At 42.3% G+C, this 19747-nt stretch overlaps 1 protein-coding gene across 1 annotated transcript; it reads left to right on the forward strand.

Annotated features, from left to right (window-relative positions):
• The first annotated feature begins 551 nt into the window (after positions 1-551).
• Positions 552-19488, forward strand: LOC131707023 (macrophage mannose receptor 1-like). The gene is made up of 9 exons (XM_059009049.1): positions 552-673; positions 5827-5874; positions 6666-7010; positions 9389-9730; positions 10171-10494; positions 14331-14672; positions 15222-15263; positions 15644-15685; positions 17098-19488. Exons 2-9 carry the CDS (start codon positions 5838-5840, stop codon positions 17478-17480), a joined length of 1857 nt encoding a protein of 618 aa, XP_058865032.1. The 5' UTR covers positions 552-673; positions 5827-5837; the 3' UTR covers positions 17481-19488.
• The last annotated feature ends 259 nt before the right edge of the window (positions 19489-19747 follow it).

Here is a 19747-nt window from a genome sequence, read left to right on the forward strand (position 1 = left end):
ATCAGTACAAGTTCAAGGTTTTAAGGTGTTTTTTTTTTTTTTTTTTTTAAAGAAAACAATTACAAAAAAAATCATTTTCAAATAGCGATAGTGCCCTCTCGATGATGGCTCTGAGCTGTCACAAGGTAGAGCCCTCATCGACCGCCATGGTGGCTTAATTCTAAAACAAAAAAAATTAACAAAACAAAATATACAATCAGAATCATTGTTCATAACGAAGTTATGTGCATTTTACCCCAATCCTCCGACCCCTTCACTGAATATCTCAGGGTCCCTGAATAGGTCATCGAGCTGCCAGGACTGGTACAGCAGTCAGTGTGATTCCTGTCTGACAGTCACCATGGCAACTAGCAAGGGGAACAGTGACACCCCCAAGCACCCAAACCAGCAATACTATATATAAAAACTGTCTAAACCATGTTGTGTCACTGTGTAATATAATACACTATGAATATTGAAACACACGGCACATACCTCTATATATCATAGCATGTAACTATTGCTTTTTTAAAATGGGAGTGACAGTCACTGTGTAAAGTATGAAGTCATTGGCTGTGCTGTTTGTCTCCACCCATCATACTCAGTATATCATATCATGTCTAAACTGAGCGTCATCTTGTCAGCGCGTTTCCAGCCGGGGAGGAGAACACTTTGGCACTGCTTTGAGTGTAAGGTAAGACTTTCCTAAAACATGATCTAGATGTATTTGTTTATACACAATCTATTTTTTTATATGTACAAATGCAACTATCTATAAGAAACCCGTCTATAAATATACATACAGGTGCCGTTTTAAGTACTGTTTTAGGTTGATTTGTCAATCTATTTGATTGAATTCCAATGTAATGTTTTACATCAGAGATGTGTGATCTTATCCAGTTCTATTCACAAAGCTTTAACGGGTACTTTAAAGTCTGTTTATATATATTAAATCCAGTCTGATATCCATGAAATTATTTCACATAAAGAACTCCTGCATTCACACCACTAATAGATGACGTCATGTACGCCGGAATATTGATTTGTTGGTTTCCTTTCAAAACCGATAAGATACTCGTCAGGTTTTCTGTTTTGTTTTTTGCACAGACGGCGTACAGTACCTGAAGCGGAGTCCAGTCTCAGCCCTAGCAGTAGAGTCTAGCTATGAGACTGAATGAGTGAGCGCGCCGCTGCGCACACATTCACTTTTAAAGAGACTTTGAGGCACTTTCCAGCTTTACAAACAATGTTCTATTTAAGCGATAGTGTCCGTCGATGACGGCTCTACCGTGCGATAGCTGACCGCGACGGGAATTACGCGTCCCGAGCCGAAGGCGAGGTCGCTAACGAAAGACAAGGTCCACTAACACACTGTAGAGCCATCATCGAGAGGGCACGACCGCTATTAGAAACGGCCATTGATTTCATAACAAGAAAAAACCTTAAAACCTAGATTTACTTTGAACTTGTATTGATTCGACGGGTACCTTTCCGCTGAGTGAAGACGTTCTAAGAAAATAGAAATGTGTTTAAATAAAGAGCAAGGATGGCATACATAGAAAAAGGAAATCAGTAGGTTTTTATTTAGTAAATCGATTTTTATTTTTATTTTTTAACTTGTTAGAGTTTTGTTAACGTGTTAGAGTTACTGAACTGTCCGCGTCTCGCTTTGCTGTTGTTGAAAGAGATACACTTTCTGTGCAGAAAAACATTAAAATGCACAGGTGTGGCGCTAAAACACATGGAATTAAATTAAAAGTGTAGAAGCACAATCACTCTTTGAAAGCAGATCTGCCCTTCTTTGCATAGCCATGCTGCTAACCCTGCTCAGACTGGTAAAGGAAAAATTCAAATCTCTCTCCTTTCAAACAAATCAGGTGCTGCGCAACACACGAGTTCATTACAGGGTCTTCATGCAAACACAGGGAGCGCGACTCAGTCACCTCATTATTTAATTACTCTGATAAAAGGGTTAGCACAGTGTTTGATTAAAGCATCTATTCCGAGTGACAGCGAATCAGCTGAAAAGAACTTTAATATATCTTTAATATATTGTCTATTGCATGGAAACGCACACACACGCACGCACGCACACACACACACACACATGCACGCACACACACACGCACGTACACAAATCGACACACACACACACACCGACACACACATGCACACACACACACCGACACACACAAACACACGAACACACACACGCACACACACACACAGACACACACACACACATGCACGCACACACACGCACACACACACACACACCAACACACACACGCACACCAACACACACGCACACATGCACGCACACACACGCACACACACCGACACACGCAGATACACACACCTACACGCACACACACACACGCACACACACACACACACCGACACACACACACCGACACACACACATGCACACACACACCGACACACGCACACACGCACACACACACACACACACACACCCCGACACGCACACACACACACACCGACATACACACACGCACACACACACTCCGACACACACACACACATGCACGCACACACACACACCGACACACACGAACACACCAACACACACGCACACACACACACTGACACACACACACCCCGACACATGCACACACACACCGACACACACACACGCACACACACGCACATATGCACGCACACACACCGACATACACACACGTACACACACACAGACACACACACCGACACACGCACACCGACACACACAAACACACACACATACCGACACACACACACCGACACGCACACGCACGCACACATGCATGCACACACACACACTGACACACACACGCACACACATCGATACACACACACACACAACGACACACGCACACACCATCACACACACACGCACACACACACCGACACACACACACGCACACACACACACCGACACACACACACACATGCACACACACACTGACACACACAAACACGCACACACGCACACACACACACACACACCCTGACACGCACGCACACACACGCACATACACACACGCACACACACACGGACACACACAAACATGCACGCACACACACACACACGCACGCATGCACACACACACGCACACACACCCCGACACGCACACACACATGCACGCACACACACGCACACACACACACACACACACTGACATACACACACGCACACACACACACACACACCGACACACAGAAACACGCACGCACGCACAAACACACGCACACACCGACACACACAAACACGCACGCATGCACACACATGCACACACACACACATGCACGCACACACACGCACACACACACACCGACATACACGCACACACACTCCGACACACACACATGCACGCACACACACACACCGACACACAAACACACCGACACACACACGCACACATACACACCGACACACACGAACACACCAACACACACACGCACACACACCGACACACACACACGCACACACACGCACACATGCACGCACACACACCGACATACACACACGTACACACACACACACGCACGCACACGCACACCGACACACACAAACACACACACACGCAAGCACACATGCACGCACACACACACACTGACACACACACGCACACACATCGATGCACACACACACACAACGACACACTCACACACCAACACACACACACCGACACACACACACGCGCACACACACACCGACACACACACACCGACACACACATGCACACGCGCACACACACACACGCACACACACACACCAACACACACACACCAACACAGGCACGCACACACACACGCACACACCGACACACACACTCGTACACGCACACACACACCGACACACACACACCGACACACGCACACACACACCGACACACACAGACACGCACGCACGCACACACACACGCACACACACACCCTGACACGCACACACACATGCTCGCACACACACACCGACATACGCACACACACACGCAGACACACACATGCACGCACACACACACGCACGCACACACAAACACCAACACACACGAACACACCAACACACACACGCACACACACACATACCGACACACACACACCCCGACACATGCACACACACACCGACACACACACGCACACACACGCACACATGCACGCACACACACGCACACACACACACACACACACCGACACACACACACCGACACACACGCACACACACACCGACACACACAAACACACACACACCGACACACACACACCGACATGCACACACGCACGCACACACACACGCACACATGCACGCACACACACTCACTGACACACACACGCACACACATCGATACACACACACATACACAGGCACGCACACACACACGCACACACACCGACACACACACACTGACACACACACGTACACACACCGACACACACACACCGACACACACACACTGACACACACACGCACACACACCGACACACACACACACCGACAGACACACACACACGCACACTCACACACACGCACAAGCACACACACACACACGCACACACACACACCGACACACACACATACACAGGCACACACACACACACGCACACACCGACACACGCACACGCACATACACCGACACACACACACTCCGACACACACACACACCAACACACACACACACACGAACACAGTTAATTTGAATTTTTGGCTCACTGATGTCCTTTTAGGCATCCTGGTTTAAGTTATTTTGCTGCAAAACAACAATCATTCTCGAGGGATTACACATTGTTTTGCGGCATGTTTTGAATATGTTACCTTGTCAAACAAAACTTTTTAAAATGAATTTTTAAATATATATATATATATATATATATATATATAACCAATATTAGAACAAATACCGCTTGTTATTAACATACTAAAGTGTATCTCCTGTACATACTGGTACAGCATGTCTATTTTGTGGCTCATCTTTGTTGATTTTTCGTTGTACTTCAGTCTGCCAGCTGTAATGAAAACACGCTGGCACTGTCTCCGAAAAGGGTCCTTCCCGCACTGTTCCCTTTAGGTGTATCTGGGTATTTCCCGTTTGATAAATAGCTGAATATTGCTTGAAAGCTGGGCTCTCTTTTTTCCAACAGGTCTACCCATCGTGTTGAAACTCTCTGTACGTGATGCTGCAAATTAATATAAACCGGAGGCAGAATTGCAGTCTTATGTATAGTTTAGTCAGCTAAATAGTATTTGCTCTACACCTTTAGTCAAATACAGAATGACATTCATATTTAGTGTCGTTTAGACACATTTATATAAGCAGTATAAATACATACACACACGTTTTACTCGAGTTCAGATATAACAACTAATCACATTGACGAAATACAATTAATAGGCTAAACTTATTAAATGTGTCTGTTTTTAAGCAGATATTAGAAAATATGGTATGTGTTCGTATAAGTATTACCCTGTATATTGCTATGATTGTTAGAGGGGAGTGCTGAGCCCTTACCTGACCCATGTTCTGACAAGGCTTTCCAGCACACACTGCGTATGGATGGACTGATTTATTAACCCCTACCCTTTCCATTTGTATTGTGAATAGCCTATATGTATATTTAAAATTACTGTAGGAGTAAAGGATTCCAATATATAACAGCTAGAGCACAACGTCACAGTCATGTGAACACATGGGGAAGGTGAGATGTCTGAACTGTCCTGTTTGTAATGATTAAGTGCACGTGTTGCTTGTTATAACACACAAGCTATTGTACAGAAAAGCCAGTCCGGAGCCACTCGAAGCTTAACCTGCATTGAGGTGATTCACAGAAAGTCTTCTGTTTCTAATGCAGAGTCTGCTGTGATGGGGGAGAGAGGGCTGCTCATCCTTCTGCTTGCAGGTGAGTTTCCTTTATTTCTGTTTTTCTCTCTGTTTGCTTTGATATTGTCCACATTCCCTCTCAGAGAAGATCATGCGGTTCTTAAAGCTGCAGTGTCCCTCAATCACGTTCAATCTAAACTAACGTGTGATTCCTGGGTGTGTGTTCACTGCACTGCTCCACTTCTACAGAGCAGACCTTGTTGCTGTTGTATCTGCTCAGCTCAGCACAAGGTACTGATCAGTAATGTGGGAGGTATACGGAGGCTGTCTGTTGTCACACTTATTTTTTTTAGCTATTAGGAGTATCAGAATCTGGTTTCATTCCTAAGTGTAGTTTAGCAAAGGTTATTCTACAGCTTTTCAAGATACCTTAATGTGGGATGAACCTACAGAGGCTGCCTGTCTGTCCAGAGTTATTATCAGAATCTGGGGTATATTGAGGCCGTCTCTCTGTCTGTGTTACACATTATTTATCTAGAGAGGTTCTTATTCCTCTTGTGTTTGACCTGTCTGACTATCAGCTACCCAAAATAAAGCAGAATATATTTCAAAATATCTTCATGTGTGGTGGAGTATATATTGTGGAATGTATTGTGGAACATATTACAATTATATATATATATAATGTTCAAATATATGTCAGCATGTTTCTGGCATATAATTAAATACAAATAAAAATGTATTTTGTTTTAAATGTCTTCAATTCCTCTGCGAATAAGCTTTATAAGATGTTATTCTGTCTCAGTCTGTTTAATCTTTCACTCCGCTAGCTAGCCGTATTTTAATAATATATATATTTTTTTTTCCTAGGGTTTTGTGTGCCCGCATCCAACCAGATCATTAAACACGTGTTTGTGAATACTCTGAAGAGCTGGTCTGAAGCTCAGAGCTACTGTAGTGAGAATCACACAGAGCTGGCCACTGTGCACAGCCAGGAAGAAGCACAGCAGCTCTTAGATATTGCAGGAGCTTCTCTGAGTGATTCTGCCTGGATAGGGCTGTATCGTGATGGCACACAGAACTGGCAGTGGTCTAACAGCGATGATGTCATCTACTCTAACTGGAGGGCAGACCTCTTCTGTGCTTCAGTCAATTCAGAGGGAAAGTGGATTGATTTACCCTGCCACCTTCAGAACGCTTTCATGTGCTACCAAGGTAAAGATGTGATTGTTTTACATTGCACTTTCATTATTAGTTTACTACAGTTACTATTTCTAAGCATCCCTGTGAAGGGAGCTTTAATGAGTTTGCAAATCTGCCACCGCCACTCCTACAGCTGCTGATATCTCAGACTATTTCTGCTGTGAAATATTTTCAGTCAAAATCCTGTATCCAAGTTGCCCTTGAATGGATACAGAAACATATGGCACTGCTGGCATAACGACTTTAAATTGCTTTTAAATTGGTTCAGGTGGAATTGGATCCTGTTTGATTGCAACTGTGACCAGGACCCTATTTAATCTTCTTCAACAAAACAGCTGTGCTGTTTTAGTCATCCCCAAAAAGCAGGCTCTTTCCTACCTATACTCTCTACCCTCTTTGCTTTGTGTACTGTCTAGACTGCTGTCTCTGTCAGTTTGTTCACTCTGTCCACTGTGACTTTCTCTGCTACCCCCATCCTTTTCTTCTTTTGCACTAGCAAAATCTCTCACCAGCACTTCTCTAACCCTTCCAACCTGATCTCATAACCTCTGCCTCCATCATTTGCAACAAGGCTGACTTCATCTCTGCCTACACCTCTCATCTCTCTCTCTTGACTTTCTCGACCTTACAGAAACATGGATCACCCTGAGAACACTGCTGCCCCAGCTGCTCTCTCCTTTCTCTGTGTCCTCTCTCGCTCTCCCCGCTCCTCAGGACGAGGTGGGGAACTAGATTCCTACTTTTTCCATCCTGGAACTTCTTGTTCCCTTCTACTCTCTCTTCCATCTCTAAGCAGCTTTTGAGTTTCATGGCGTTGAATTGCACTCCCCTTGTCATCTGCTCCTTATTGTTCTCTATCAGCCCCGTCCCCCTGCTCACTTCCTTGACAAGCTTGTCTTCCTCCTCTCTTCCATCGCCGCCTCTATTCCTACCATTTTGTTAGGTGATTTTAACATTCATCTCTCTAGCTCGACTCATTCTGCTGGCTTCCTCCCTCTTCATCCTTTCTCTCTCCACCTCTCCCCCTCACTCACTCACAAAGCTGGCTGCCAACAGGACCTGATTTTCTCCAGAAACTCTGCTCCCTTTCCCCAACCACCTTTACCTCCTTTGCCCTTGTAATGAATTAGGCATGCAATTTATTTCAATGTAAATTTGTCTTTAGTCGCCCTGTTTAAGAACATCAAAATGTAATAAATGAGACATACCATATTTAAGTTTGGGATCATGTAGAACTCGGATTCCCTTAGCCAATAACCGACATTCACACAACGTGTCAGAAATATAAAACAATAGTTTATTTAAAGAATAAAAAGGGTTGCACAACCAATCTAATATTACAGAAAGGAAAAGCTATTGGTTAGAGATATGCGTGAATAGTATACAGTTCATTGATTTCATAGTGAAACGATTACAATGATCATAACATCATTAGAATACATGGTTATACAAATATTAAAATATGGCTTATCACACAAACTGTCTACTTTGCATTAGTATTTTCAATAAGTGTTTCTCGTTGCAATCGATCATGTCAGTATGCACGAGAATTAATTCAACTTCCCATTCAGAACGGAATCCAACATTCCAGTACCTAATTAAGCAAATTAGTTTTACCGCGTTAATTTAGTTTAAACGCGATGTACCAAACTAATAATATGTTATCAGCCTCAATTGATTCAAATTAACTCAGAAATGGGTCTGTGACAGGATGGCTGAGCGGTGACATCAGACCAGAATGCAGGAAGATAAACAAACTCAAAAATACTGCAGTGCAAAAAGACGCTGCGGCGCCGTTTACTGTAACACAAAAATAAATAAAGTATTTAAACAACAAAAAAAACACAGAGCAAAATAAAATGATAAACAAAAACAAAATCTCAAACACAAAACAGCCAATACGGGTCAGGCTGGGCAAATGCTGTCACTGATCCTGTATATTTTTTAAACGTTCTTTTCTCCGTTCTCCTCTCGCTCACCCGTACTCTCCACTGTACACCCACCCTGAGTGCAGAGAGCTGCCGGCTTTTATGGAGGTTACCATCTCCCGATTAGCAACAAATTAATCACTTAATTAAGCTCGGAGGATGGTCACCTTCTGCACAAGGTTTTTAAATTATTCCTGGCAGAGGACGAGCACCAATCTCGCCTCTGCCAGAACACATTTTAAAAATAAAAACCAAACAAACATAAATACAAAAACAAATAAATACAAAACAATAACTTGCTCAGGGGCGGAGGGGGAGAACCCGTTCTCACAGTAAACAAATCATAACTGTACAGGGCTCCTTGCCCTGTTACAGTCAGATTGAGGACAACACACAGTTTTGGGTTCAGAGCCACCAAACATCCACAGCTCCCAGCCTCTCATCTACTGTTTGTGTTTACAGAGACCAGCAACATCACTGAGAGATACACCCTGATTGAAGTTCTGAAAACCTGGACTGAAGCTCAGCAGTACTGTAGAGAACACCACACTGACCTCGTCAGTATAAAGGACGCCAGTGAAAATGAAGACCTAGTGAAGAAAGCGCAGGGCACGCCCTTCTGGATAGGCCTGTTCAATGAGCCCTGGAAGTGGTCACACCAGGGGGATAACTACACATTTCACTACTGGAACACTGGGGAACCAAACAATTTGGGAGGCAATCAGAAATGTGTGAGGATGTACAAGAGTGGCACATGGGATGACAAAGACTGCAACTCTCAGTACCCCTTCTTCTGCTGTGTGGGTAAGGATCCCGGCTCAGTCTGTGTTCTCATTTAGTTCAGTGTTTCACCCCAGTTTGTGTTTGTGTGGAGGGGGGTGACAGCTTATCTGTGCAGGAGAGTGGACCCATTCACTCCCTGTAATTGAAATTCCTTCTTGTTGGAAACTGGATTCCACAACAGTCTTGTAGGTTTTCCAAACCAAGCCTGCTGTATTTAAAACTTCAGGAATGAAACAGTGTGATCACTGGAAAACAAAAAGGTTTTACTGTTTATTAAAATCACAGAATGTGCATTACATTTTATAGAGCAAAGATTTTGTATTGGCAGCTTGTACAGGACCAGCTGTTTTACAGCCCTATGGAGCAGTTCTGCTGTCTAGAGTGTGGGGGCAGTTTCTGCAAATCTTGTCACTGAAGAACACGTTTTCACTGATCTTTATTGTGCTGTCCCCTCTCCCCAGGCGGCTCCTCTGGTCAGTGTTTGTATGAAGGAACTAAGAAGACATGGCAGGATGCTCAGAGCTACTGCAGAAACCAAGGCAAAGACCTGCCCACCATACAAGACCAGGACGGGGTTAATACGCTTATGGGTCTTATACCTACAACTAAAGAGAATAATTTCTGGATCGGGCTGTACCATGACAAAGATAACTGGCAGTGGTCCAATGGAGATGACGTCATCTACTCCAACTGGAGAGCAGACCTCTTCTATGCTTCAGTCAATTCTGATGGAGAGTGGGAGGATTCAGTCTGCAGCGAGAAGAAAGCTTTCATGTGCTACAGTGGTGAGTTGAGATTCAATTCCTTTGTTAATGAAACAGCTGACTGGACTGGGGGTTGAAGCCAGGTCCCCTGGATACTGCCCAGGTCTGTGACAGCTCAGCTCGTAGTGTAATGCTGTACAGTAAAGCCTGTATTAACAGCCACTTGGACTAAGCAGTGTAGGGGTAAGATGATGTGTATATATAGTATATACATTTAATGTATTTGCATTGTTTTTTACTGTTGGTATTTAATGTACTATGCCCTGTATTTGATATATTATGCATTGTTCCTCACTATCTTGTAAAGCGCTTTGTGATCGTTGTCTACTATGAAAGGCACTATTATATATATATATATATATATATATATATATATATATATATATATATATATATATATATATATATATATATATACAGTGCCTTGCATAAGTATTCACCCCCCCTTGGACTTTTCCACATTTTGTAGTGTTACAACCTGGAATTAAAATGGATTTAATTAGGATTTTTTGTCACTGATCTACACAAAATAGTCCATAATGTCGAAGTGGGGAAAAAAATCTACATATTTTTCAAAATTATTTACAAATAAAAAACTGAAAAGTCTTGATTGCATAAGTATTCACCCCCTTTGCTGTGACACCAAACCAATTGCCTTCAGAAGTCACATAATTAGTTGAATGGAGTCCACCTGTGTGCAATTAAAGTGTCACATGATCTCAGATTAAATACACCTGTTTCTGGAAGGCCCCAGAGTTTGTTAGAGAGCATATCTAAACAAACAGCATCATGAAGACCAAGGCGCTATCAAAACAAGTCTGGGATAAAGTTCTGGAGAAGCACCAATCAGGGTTGGGTTATAAAAAAAATATCCCAAACTTTGAACATCCCCCTGGAGCACCGTTAAATCCATTATTAAAAAATGGAAAGAATATGGCACAACCGCGACTCTGTCTAGAGAAGACCGTCCACTAAAACTCAGTGACCAGGTAAGGAGGGCATTAGTCAGAGAAGCAACCAAGAGGCCAATGGTAACTCTGAAGGAGCTGGAGAGATCAACAGCTGAGATAGAAGAAACAATCCATGGGACAACTATAACCCGGACGCTCCACAAAGCTGGACTTTATGGATGAGTGGCGAGAAGAAAGCCATTGTTGAAAAAACGCCATATCAAATCCCGTTTGGATTTTGCCAAAAGGCATGTGGGAGACACAGCAAACATGTTCTCTGGTCTGATGAGACCAAAATTGAACTTTTTGGCCTTAGCGCAAAACTCTATGTTTGGCGCAAAGCCAACACTGCTCATCACCCTGAGAACACCATCCCCACGGTGAAGCATGGTGGTGGCAGCATCATGTTATGGGGATGCTTTTCATCGGCAGGGACTGGGAAACTGGTCAGGATTGAGGGCAAGATGGATGGAGCCAAATACAGGGAAATTCTAGAGGAAAACCTGCTTCAGTCTGCAAGAGACCTGGGACTGGAGCGGAGGTTCACCTTCCAGCAGGACAATGACCCTAAACACACAGCCAAAGCTACACTGGAGTGGTTTAAAAACAAGAACCTGAATGTCTTAGAATGGCCCAGTCAAAGCCCAGACCTCAATCCGATTGAGAATCTGTGGCAAGACTTGAAAATTGCTGTTCACCAATGGTCCCCATCCAACTTGACAGAGCTTGAGCAATTTTGCCAAGAAGAATGGGCAATAATTGCAGGATCTAGATGTGCAAAGCTGGTAGAGACTTACCCAAAAAGACTCACAGCTGTAATTGCTGCCAAAGGTGCTTCTACCAAGTATTGACTCAGGGGGTGAATATTTATGCAACCCACAAATGTCTTTTTTTTTGTTTAATTAACGTTTGTGTCACAATAAAAAATACTTTGCACCTTCAAAGTGGTAAGTATGTTGTGTAAATCAAATGGTAAAAATCCCAGTTAAATCCATTTTAATTCCAGGTTGTAACACTACAAAATGTGGAAAGTCTAAGGGCGGTGAATACTTATGCAAGGCACTGTGTATGTGTATATATATATATATATATATATATATATATATATATATATATATATATATATATATATATATATATAATTGTAGCTTTTCAGGGGAACAAACCAGAGCCAGACCACTGCAGCAAGATCTCATTCAGATGTTTATTGATTCAACATCAGGACACCACAACACAGCCCCGAGCTGTTCGCAGCCAGCTCCTAAATAGAGATCCCCCCGAGCCATACTGGCTCACATACACAAGAGCACATTTACATACACACTGACCAATCGCTCAGACCCTGGGTCCTGCGCAAGCAGCTCTCTGGCAGAACCAAACACAAATCACAGTGCAGCAATGTGAAAAGTAGGTAGCAGTGCACAGTGAAAGGGTGATGCAGGTGATCCAGACAATGATGCAACACAAAGTTCATGGTTCAAGTTCTTTTTATTTTCTGTTTCCACTCTCCTTGACTGTATAAATAATAAATGCTGGCTCTACCCAACTGTGGGTATTGTCAGCGTATAAACCAAGGGGTTTCAGTCCCGAAATAATACACAAACACAAGGCATGGGATATGCATTGAACTTGGCAATAGCGTTCACCTTGCGGAAATCAACACAGAAGCGGTTGGTGCTGTGATGTTGAGGCGTTGGAGGATGGCCCGCTTGACTAGGTCGTATTGGCTAGCCTCCTCGTCAGCCATGTCTTGATATGCTGCCTGAACCTCCCCGCTTGCCAGCTGTGGCAGGATAGCCACAGAGGGAAGAGTCCGAGTCAGAAAATGCAGTGAAACAAAATACTTTAATTGACCAAAAAATACAAAATAAACAGGCACGAGGGCCAAACAAAAGGTACAAACACAAAACAAAGGCTTTCAACAAAACACTGGAACAAAATCAATCAAATTGAACAGGTATTTATACACATTTTTACAGACAACACTTACTGTGTGTCTCTCTAAACCAAACCACTCCACCAGACAAAGGATTTCACCCAGCATGTATTTTGCAGGGAGGAATTTAATTCCCTCCCTGCCGATCCAAAACAAACAATAATTATTAAATCATAATGAAAACAGTAATAATAATAATAATACACAAATTATAGAGGCGAGCTGGCACCCTATCACACCAGCATTTAAAGCACGATACTTATTTGTTTATTTGTTTGGTCAACGTGTCTTTTTGTTTAGTGGTTTGTGTTTGTTCAAATCTTTTGTTTTGTTATTATTTAATAAAATAGCGCTCAGGTTCACCACCGCCCTTCTTTGTTTATGTGTCGCTCCTTCCTGGTCCGTGATGTCATCACTGCAGCCACTCTGCACAGTGACCTGCGACCCTTACGGTCTAATGAGTAATGCGTTCATGAACGACCTCATCGATACAATTTCAAAACATTTACGCATTCAATTTATTAACAACTTTTGTTTTGAAATCACTTGCTACTAAAGCTAATGTTACCATACCACGAGTTCGATATAATAACATCCTGCCCCTGTTATCTAATCACATACACACATAGATTTACTCTATATTATAGTGCACCTCTCTTCTAAAGTAACCCTAATAATCATTAACATTATGTGATACTAATGAAGTTTCCGTGTTATAGTTAGCATCTTCTTATTAAAGAATTGATTGATGTTAATTTTAAATAGGGGGGAATACTTTTAAATCATTAAAGCAGACCCCCCATCCTGCTGTAAAACTTTTCAGACATTAATAAACTGAAGAGACTCCCAGGCACTGTTAGAGATGTTGTTTTTCATGACCTTGATAGCTGAGCTGGATGTGACTCAGGTTCAATCACTGTACAACAGGAGAGCACTGACACTGACTTTGATCTGCTGTTTGTGTTTACAAGAGACCAGCACCATCACTGAGAGATACACCCTCATTCAAGAACTGAAAACCTGGACTGAAGCTCAGCAGTACTGTAGAGAAAACCACGCCGACCTCGTCAGTATAAAGAACGCCAGTGAAAATGAAGACCTAGTGAAGAAAGCGCAGGGCACGCCCTTCTGGATAGGCCTGTTCAATGAGCCCTGGAAGTGGTCACACCAGGGGGATAACTACACATTTCACTACTGGAACACTGGGCAACCAGACAATGCGGGAGGCAATCAGAAATGTGTGAGGATGTACAAGAGTGGCACATGGGATGACAAAGACTGCAACTCTCAGTACCCCTTCTTCTGCTATGATGGTAAGGATCCCGGCTCAGTCTGTGTTCTTGTTCAGTTCAGTGTATGTACCCCAGTCTGTGAGCAGGGACTCAGAGGCCCAGTCCATCTGATCCTACAGTAGCTGTCTGACCTCCAGAGCAGGGCAGGGTGTAGCCTAGAGATCTGAAGAACCAGAATCCAGCCCCATCATTAAGAGTGTGTGAGCAGGGAGCAGCTACCCCTCATTGTTACACACAGGAGAGACACGTGCTGTAAAATACATTCTGATTGGGTATTTATTGTATTGATTTAAAAACATTGATCCCTTCAGGATGAGTGAGATAGCATGTCATTGTGAGCATTGCACTGACAGGACAACACATACAGTTTCATTACACTTAGAAAAATAAATCAGACTTCTATTATCTTTACAACCCCCTCAGACCCTCCTTCAACACGGCTCTCTGAAGGTATGGAGTGTAATCACTTCAGTTTGATTAAAACCCTACAGCAGAAATGTGACTGTAATAAATTACTGAATTATTGTATTTATTATTATTTATTAATTATTGATTCATTTGTTTCTACAGATGCAACCCCCTCAGACCCTCCTTCAACAACGCTCTCTGAAGGTATGGAGTGTAATCACTTCAGTTTGAGTAAAAGCCTACAGCAGAAATGTGACTGTAATAAATTACTGAATTATTGTATTTATTATTATTTATTAATTATTGATTCATTTGTTTCTACAGATCCAACCCCCTCAGACCCTCCTTCAACACGGCTCTCTGAAGGTATGGAGTGTAATCACTTCAGTTTGATTGAAAGCCCACAGCAGAAATGTGACTGTAATAAATTACTGAATTATTTTATTTATTATTATTTATTCATTATCAATTCGCTCCGGTCTCTCAAGGTATGGGGTGTAATCAGTTCAGTGTGATTCATAACCCACAGCAGGAATCTGGCTTTGTTATAAACTTTCTTTTTTCTCTTTATCTTTTATTTACAGATGCAGAACCCTCGAGCCCCCCTTCCACTCCGGTCTCTCAAGGTCTGTGCAGTTTGTAGAGTGCAGTGTGTTCAGTGTGATTGACAGCCCACCTCCTGTGTCATGTGATCCACTAGAGCTGTATAAGCTGTGGGAGAGCTGTGTGCGACTATTCAGCAACAATGCTAGAAGACAGAATGTTGTCTTTAGGCTTGGAATCCTATTCTATACAGCTACATTATATTGTACAGTACAAAGAATCTGTCTTTCTAAGCAAAATCTACTGCCTGACAATGTCACACTGCAGGAACAGGTGGGCACCGTGCCATAGGGTGCAGTGAAACGGCTTGCCTGAGCAGAGTAACTCCTCCTCTACTGGGAATATATATAAATTATCATCTGCTTTCACAGACCCTGATTAGCACTATGCTTGGACTGCCAGACCTGAGGTAACATTAGGTACTGCAAGATTAGTGCTGATTGGGGTCTGTGAAGCCAGCTGATTATTTGATAAATCATGTTACCAGCTGCAATAGAGATGAGAAATCACATCAGTGATGATATTGCCCTGATCATCTGAACCACACTGCTGTCATAAAGAAATGCAGGCTGATGGCAGCTGTAGAAGCACAATTTAAATATTACTGCAAACACCAACCCAACACTCATGACCGTCACATGAATAGCACACGTACAAAACCAGATCACAGTTAATGAAATGATGATGATGATGATGATGATTATTATTATTATTATTATTATTATTATTATTATTATTATTATTATTATTTATTATTATTAAATATTATTATTATTACACCGTGTAACACATTTTTTTTTTTTTTTTGGTTCCTGGGTAGTAAGTGTTATTTCCTAATTGCTTATGCCTCAAAAGTATAGAAAATAGGATGTCCCTCAAAGTCCATATCCTTGATGCTCATCTTGATAAATTCAAGGAGAACATGGGAGCGTACTCGGAGGAGCAAGGCGAGCGCTTCCACCAGGAAATACTGGACTTTGAACGCCGCTACCAAGGACAGTATAACGAGAACATGATGGGAGACTACATTTGGGGGCTGATTCGTGAAAGTGATTTACAGTATAATCGTAAATCTCGAAAAACTACTCACTTCTAAATCTTATGTAGTCATTTTTGTATTACTTTAGTATAAATACATGTTAATTTGGATTCATATGTTGTTTTTTTCTGACTTTATGTGAACGAAAAGACACAAATTTGCCCGTTTTCTCATTGGAAATAGGTAAATTTCAAAATATCACTGTCCTGGTCACAAAAGCAAAGTTTGTGGGGAATAATAGCCATTTTCTATACTTTTGAGGCATAAGCAATTAGGAAATAACACTTACTACCCAGGAACAAAAATTGTATTACATAGTGTTATTGTTATTATTATAATTATTATTATTATTATTATTATTATTATTATTATTATTATTATTATTATTATCACCAGGCACTCCAGTCCCTGAGGGTCTCCACCTGATCTCTGACAGTATGGTCTGGCCGGAGGCTTGGCAGTACTGCAAGGATCACTACACTGACCTAGTGAGCCTCACAAGCCTGGCTGCACAGAACAGAGTGTCGGAGCTCGTCAGGAACAGCACTGCGTCGCGATTCTGGGTCGGCCTGCACAGAACCGTTGTGTATAATAACTGGTACTGGGTTGCTGGTAAGGATAAGAAGGGGCTCCTAAACTACACTAACTGGGCCCCTGGGGAGCCCAACAATCCTTACTATGAGCACTGTGGGGAGATGGTGCTGAGGGAGGATGGGGGGGCTGAGTGGAATGATCTGTGCTGTTATGAAAAGCTCTCCTTTATCTGTTTCAAAGATTAACAACACCCCTAAAAGGGTGTACAGCAGTGGTTCTAAATCTGTAGTCGGGACCCCTTTTAAGGTCACTTTAGTCTGAAAAAAACCTATTTACTAATAAATTATAGAAATATCTAAATCTGAATGATATTGTGTAAGCAATGTGTGAGTAATAAAGGAAATCGAAGTCTTGTATGTGACAGAGTTTGCAATGCCATGTCTGCTCTCTATAAAGAGCTGCTGCAATGCACTGCAGCCATTGCGGATGGTAGGTCTGCTTGTGATGTGGTCGCTTGAAACCTTCCTGTGAACCCCCAGGGGTCCCAACCCCCAGTCTGAGAACCACTGTCTCCACAGAACCCAGAGCTTTACTATAGGAGTAATACATCAAAATACTATAGAAGATAATGCTATGTAGCAATCTTTAATGATATACATTATTCTGATATTTCATTGTTCTTGTTTAATATCCTATTGTGTGTGTGTTCTGTGTGATTCTCTGTTGTTTCAACTAAGAGCATCATCTGCCGTGCTTACTAACTATTCCAGTAAAATGCCTCCTGAAAAGACTCCTCAAGGCTGATTGTAATGAAGTGAGGTGGGGAAGCATAATAGTGTTGCACAGTCTTCAGTGCTTCTCCTAAAGGCCTCAGTACACAGTGCAACGCTAACATGCTTCCCCACCTCACTTCCTCACAGTCAGCCTTGAGGAGTCTTTTCAGAAGCTGCTTCACTTGTTTTTTTAGTTCAGGATCCTCAGCTGTTTAAAATGCAGCGTGTAGATAAACAGCTGCATCCTGGTACCTTTGCTGTAGGTCACTTGGTCTGATTGAGGACGCAGCAGCAGCTTGGTTTAAATCATTAGTATCTATAACGTTGACTATGAAATATCTACTTTCCAAATTGAAGTATAAAACACAAGCAAAACAAAGGGGCCAGTGATAATATTGCAGGGGTTACAACAACAACATCATTTCATTTTATATAGTGCCTTTCATAACAAGTATCCCAGGGCACTTCACAGAGGAAAAAAAAGAGAGTTATACAAAAGCCAAATCAAATAAGAACGCCTTAAGACGAGTTTTAAAAATCACTGAAGTGTCTGAATTTCTTATAATATTTGGGAGGGAATTCCAAAGTTTGGGAGCACAGACACTGAAAGCCCTGTCCCCTTGAGTGCGCAGCCGAGATTTCGGAACAACCAACAAACCAACCCTGAAGAACGTAGATTTCAGGAGGAGACGTAGGAGACAATCAAGTCAACAGCGTATGCAGGTGCCATGCCATGTAAGGCTTTATAAGTTAAAAGAGCAATTTTAAAATCTATTCTAAACTTTTAGTAAGCTTTAAGAAAATGGATTTTAACCCTTGCTTAGCAGTCCTTTAATACAGAATACATTGATAAGAGGAGAAGCACAGCGGGGGGGAATGGGTTAACTTGCCATGTTTATTATTCCTACTTTTTAAGCTTTTTTTCTTTTAAAAATAAAAATGTTTTAAATATTTAAGTAGTTTTTATGTATTTAAGAAAGTGTGTCTGTAGTCGGGCCTGTGTGATGTCATCAGCACTAGTATCACAAACACTCCACTTGGAAAAGAAAAGAAACTCTTTTCTGTCCCTTGTTTGCACTCCTGTGTTGCTTCCCTGAGCTGCAGCAGAGCGGTCGTTCATACCCCCCTGCTGCTGCAGGTAGTCTCAGCAGCGTGCCTGTTTAGTGCACACTAGAGTGACACAAAGAGAGACCAGAAAGCTTCAAGGAGGGAGGACGCTTGTGTGCCTGCAGACTAAACTACCTGCCTCTGGGGAATGCAAACAAACTGGACAGCCAACAGGGCCTGGTTTCTGATGAAGCAGATTGCAGCTCATGCTAATCTGATGAGGAATGTAGTAAAGAGACACACTGTAATTCTATTTTAATATGATGCTACATCTTTCAATATATTGAATAAGTCCTGCCTCACTCTTTATATTCTACATTTCTGAGTGTATCTGCCATTATAAAATGAATAAAGAGTTGAACTTCAGTTTGAACCCTCAGTCTTTTGTTGCTTGATTTCTCTAAATATAACACATACCACTAACACCTTCACAAAACCTTTTCATCCAGAAATACAATTGAATCCACTGTTAAACAGAAGCCAGCCAAAGCACAAGCATTTCAGAATTATTCTGCCACCTACTGTTTCCAAAGAGGTATTGCAGATAGGGAAGCGATATAGCAACTATATTTTCAGCTAATCTAAAGGGTTACAACTCTGTGGTATTTCACATTGGGGTTCTGGGACACACT

The sequence above is a fragment of the Acipenser ruthenus genome, chromosome 38 (assembly GCF_902713425.1).
Source record: "Acipenser ruthenus chromosome 38, fAciRut3.2 maternal haplotype, whole genome shotgun sequence".
NCBI classification, from domain to species: Eukaryota; Metazoa; Chordata; class Actinopteri; order Acipenseriformes; family Acipenseridae; genus Acipenser; species Acipenser ruthenus.